General features: G+C 64.5%; 1 protein-coding gene across 1 annotated transcript; it reads left to right on the forward strand.

The window, feature by feature from the left end:
• Positions 1-1,608: 1,608 nt before the first annotated feature.
• Positions 1,609-3,426, forward strand: EMIHUDRAFT_252700 (hypothetical protein; the record flags this gene model as incomplete). The annotated part of the gene is made up of 5 exons (XM_005787393.1): positions 1,609-2,469; positions 2,790-2,985; positions 3,061-3,168; positions 3,249-3,328; positions 3,409-3,426. The coding sequence occupies 5 exons, from the start codon at positions 1,609-1,611 to the stop codon at positions 3,424-3,426; spliced, it is 1,263 nt and encodes a 420-aa protein (XP_005787450.1).
• Positions 3,427-4,732: the final 1,306 nt, after the last annotated feature.

The following is a 4,732-nucleotide window of genomic DNA, read 5'->3' on the forward strand; positions in this document are numbered from 1 at the left end:
GGCGGCGGGAGGCGGCGCGGGAGGCGGCGACAGAAGCGGCGGCGGAGGCGGCGACAGAAGCGGCGCTGGCGGTGGCGGCGGCGGCGGCGGCGAAGGACAGCAGGTATAGGTCGCCCGTTGGAAGATAAAGCAGTCCTGAAACGTGCGCACGGCGGCGTAGCCGTAGCGACAGGTCGCGCTCTCGCCCGCGGGCGCACAGCAGTCGTTGCCGGTGCTCGTGCACTGTGAATCGTCGCAGCCGGGCGGCGGCGGCGGAGAGCACTCGCAGATGCCGTCTCCGCCAGGGAGGCGCGCGTGGAAGTCGAGTTCGAATGTCTGCGTGCAGGTGTTCATCCTCTCGTCCCAGGCCTGGGGACGGCACACGGGCGGGGCCGGCTCAGCATCGGGGTCTCAGACTCGGGCCAGCGGGGGTGGTGTGGACAGGCGTCGGCATGTCCCGACACGTCGGTCCCTCCCGCGGCCCGACGTGTCGGGACCGCGGCGACGTGCCAACGGCTCGCGGCCAAGCAACGAGAGTGGTGGAGATAAGGCGGGGGCGTCGGCGGCGTTGTGTCTCGGTGTCGTGCCGCACCCCTTTGACCGTCAAGCCCAGTTCGGTGCAGTACGCAGCGCAGCTGGTGGACCGGACGTGAACCTTGCACGGGCCGCAGACGTGCTCGGACGGCCACGCCCATTCTTTGCAAGAATCCATGGTGGCCTTTGACCCGACGGCGTGCCCCTTTAGCCCCCCCCCTTTTTTGGACCCCACCCACGGCGTTTCTTTGCCGAAAGAAAACATTCGTGAAGCGTCGTGTATTAGCAAAAAGAAAGAAAGAAAACCACAACCCAAGGGAGGGATGGGAGGACGGCACGCCGCCACCACACAGGGATTTTAAGGAGAGGAGGGTGTGGTGCGCTATCCGTCGCCCACCCTAGGGCGTCCGCCTCTTCCTATCTCTCTTCGCAGTCTCTCGCCGATTCTCGCTGCAACCTTCATGCCACCTCGCGGTCGTCCCACCCTCGTCGTTCTCTCCCTTGTCACTTCCTCCTCTGTCGCGTCGTTCTCTTCTGCCTCGTCCTGCGACGCCGCCGCCTGCCGGTCCCTTGTTCTCGCGGCTTCTTTCGCCTTTTTCGGCGCAACTCCGTCCTCCTCGCGGCGTATCCTGGCCCCTCGAGTCTATCGAGCTCCCCTGCCTCGCGCAAGGACCACATTTCTGACTCCCACTCCGATCATTTGCCTACAGGTCATGTTGTTGCTCAGGTCCACTCTCTCTTCGAACACTCGTGCCTCTACGGATGATGCCGGCGCTGGGGTCCCCTTCGGATGCATCGTGACATCTGACAACTGGATTTCCACTGGTTCGTCCTCCTCGGAGTCATCTTCCCCGTCCTCCTTCCGCTCGGCTCTTCGCTCGGTACGTTCGGTGTGGCTCACCCTCCATGCCGTGAACAGGCGCTTTATCCACCCTATATTCTTCTCTCGTTCCTCTGCCCGTGCCTTGGTCTTGTCGTTGTTTCGCACCCATGTCTGTATGGCAATCGAGGCTGCCTTCCCCACCACCTGTAGTTCACTCGTCACCTCTCGGGAGGACGGGGGTGTGGATTAGGAAGAAACGTTTTTATTTTTTCATGCTCGCGCTGATCGCGCCTCTCGCCGCGGCCTTCGCTCCGCCCCTGTCACCGAGGCTGAAGCCATCGGTCCGCCGCGGCGCTGCTCGCGGCGGCCTCTTTGGCGGCGGCGACACGCAGGTGGTGACCGACATCGACGACACCGTAAAGTCGAGCGGCGGCCTCTCGCTCGCCGGCATCCCGCTCGGCGGCGTCGACACGAGCTATGCGCGCGGCTCCTTCTACCCGGGCGTCTTCCAGTTTGGCCTCGAGCTCTCGTGCGCGCGTCTGCCGCCGGGCCGGCCTCCCGCGAGGGTGGCGGTCCTCACCGCCCGCGCCGTCGAATTCAAGGCGCTGCTCGAGATCAAGCAGAGCAGCAAGCTGTGCGTGCGCTACCGCGACGCCGCGCAGCGGCGGCTCCGCGCGCCGTGGGGCGTCGGGCCTGTGCTGTACGGCAGCGTGCAGGAGTGGGTCTGCCAGGAGCGCAAGGGCTGGCGCAAGGCGGCGAACTTTGAGCTGCTGCGAGCCGAGGCGCCCGCAGGCCGCCGCTTCATCTTCGTCGGCGACAATGGCGCGTCGGAGAAGGACCTGGACGCCGCGGAGCGCATCACGCGGCGCCACCCCGGCCTGGTCCGCGCCGTCTTCATGCACGCAGTCTCGCCGGGTGCGACGGCCGCGCCGCTCCCGCCCGACGGCGAGCTGCATGGCGTGCCGCTGCGCTACTTCCGCACCTACGCCTCCGCGGCCGCGAAGGCGCACCAGCTCGGCCTGATTGGCAGGGGCGCGCTGGCGCGGGTGCTCGACTCATGCGAGGAGGAGATGGCCGCGGACTCGCTCAACCTGCCGCCCGGCTCGCCAAACGAGCGGCTCCTCGTCGACGAGGTGCGGTCCGCGAGGCCGCGCGGCTGGCTCTTGAGGCGGAGGGAGAGGGCCTGACGGCGTTGCGGTTGCTGATTCTGTGAGAGTCGTGATCTCTATTCTCTTGAAATTCTCTCTCTGATTTTGCACTCTACGAAAAGCATAAAGCAAGAAAGAATCTCTCCCGCTGCCTGTGGGTTTCTCTCTGGAGATTGGCCAAAGTACAGGTTTCGATCCGGGCCACCGCAAATTTTGATCAGCAAATTTCGAGGGGCGGCCGCAAATTTTGAGGTAGATTTTGATTGTCAAAATGTGTCCGTCTTGGCACAGGATAGAGCATATAGGCGGCGAACACGCGGGTGCGCAGGGACATCGCGACTCTGCCCGCTCGCTCGACCCTTTTGCCGCGAGAGGGCGCCGGCCGCGTGCAAGAGGTGGCTGGCGCCCTGAGGCGGCAATTGGTGGCGTGGGGAGTGCGGAACGCTACTGGCGGCGTGACAGGGCCTCTCTCGATTGCGTGTGCCGCCCATCGGCACGCGGGTGCGCAGACATCGCGCGACTCTGCCCGCTCGCTCGACCCTTTTGCCGCGAGAGGGCGCCGGCCGCGTGTAAGAGGTGGCTGGCGCCCTGAGGCGGCAATTGGTGGCGTGGGGAGTGCGGAGAACGCTACTGGCGGCGCGACAGGGCCTCTCTCGATTGCGTGTGCCGCCCATCGGCACGCGGGTGCGCAGACATCGCGACTCTGCCCGCTCGCTCGACCCTTTTGCCGCGAGAGGGCGCCGGCCGCGTGTAAGTAGTAAGAGGTGGCTGGCGCCCTGAGGCGGCAATTGGTGGCGTGGGGAGTGCGGAGAACGCTACTGGCGGCGCGACAGGGCCTCTCTCGGTTGCGTGTGCCGCCCATCGGCACGCGGGTGCGCAGACATCGCGACTCTGCCCGCTCGCTCGACCCTTTTGCCGCGAGAGGGCGCCGGCCGCGTGTAAGAAGTGGCTGGCGGCCTGGCGCCCTGAGGCGGCATTTGGTGGGGTCAGCGTGCGGTGCTGAGTCTTACTCGTCGGCGCTGGGGCCAGATCCCAGCGCAGAACTCTGCAACGCTGGCATACAAACACAAGCAAGAAGACTAACCCTAACCCTAACCCTAACCCTAACCCTAAAGCCGTAGAGGTCAGCGTGTGGGGCTGAGTCTTAGTCGTCGGCGCTGTGCGGCCAGATCCCAGCGCAGAACCCTGCAACGCTGGCATATACAGACACAACCAGACTAACCCTGACCCTGACCCTAACCCTAACCCTAACCCTAACCCTCTAACCCTAATAACCCTAACCTAACCCACACCCCCCAACTCCACACCGCAAATTTGAAAGATCTTGACGAAAATCAGGCCCGACTGCAAATTTCTTCAAAATTTTCGCAGGCGCTCCGCGCCTGCAGATTTTGAAATAAATTCGACAAAATTGGTACCTGGCCCAATCTGGAGAGACTGAGAGAGACAGAGTCAGTCAGAGAGAGCTGAGAGGATTTTCAATACCAAACAACTCTAACACTCACACGTCATTCTCATTTGGGGCCTGGAGCCCTGTTCACGCGCGCGCAAGACCTGCAGACAGGGTTGCCAGGTAAGAGCAAATGGCGCGGTTGACGCTCGCACAAACAGGGAGAGAGATGCGCTCTGCATGGTGCTTGGTGGGACAATAAAAGAGTAAAGAGAGCCAGAATCGTTTCGGAAAAGCATGCGCGACGCTGCCTCTTCCCCCCTCGCTCGCGGCGGCGGGAGACATGGCCGCCGATGCGGCTCGCACTCGCTCGGCGGGCCTCCATCCCACAGCCGCTCGGGCGTGCCAGTGGTCGGCCTGGCGCTGCGCTGCTCGCACGCTGCACTGCACAAAGCTGCGACAACAAGAGGAGGCTCCTGAGCTTCAGCGTTGAGCAGTGCAGCTGCGGGTGCTCGTGGTGTGCTGTGCAGTGGTGAGAGCGCCTGTTTGGAGGCGAGCTGGTGCTGCGCCAGGGTGCGCAGCATGCGCTCTCTTGCTCTGTGCTGAGGCATGCTGGCTGGCGCCCAACACAATGCCCTTCGGTACATTGCTCCACGCCGTGTTGGTTGGTGCAGTACTGCCAGTGCGCCGACTGGCGCGCGGGGTGCGCGTCGCCGCGCGTGGCACGGGTGGCTCGAGAGGCGCGGCCGTCGGTCAACCCCGCGGCGCATGGGCGCCGCGGAAGCTGCTCGACAGGCTGCGGGCATCGTTGCGGCAAAAAGCGCCCGCCCTCGGCTTTGCTTTCGCCGCGCGTTTTAC

The sequence above is a fragment of the Emiliania huxleyi genome (genome assembly GCF_000372725.1).
Source record: "Emiliania huxleyi CCMP1516 chromosome Unknown EMIHUscaffold_1428, whole genome shotgun sequence".
NCBI classification, from domain to species: Eukaryota; Haptophyta; order Isochrysidales; family Noelaerhabdaceae; genus Emiliania; species Emiliania huxleyi.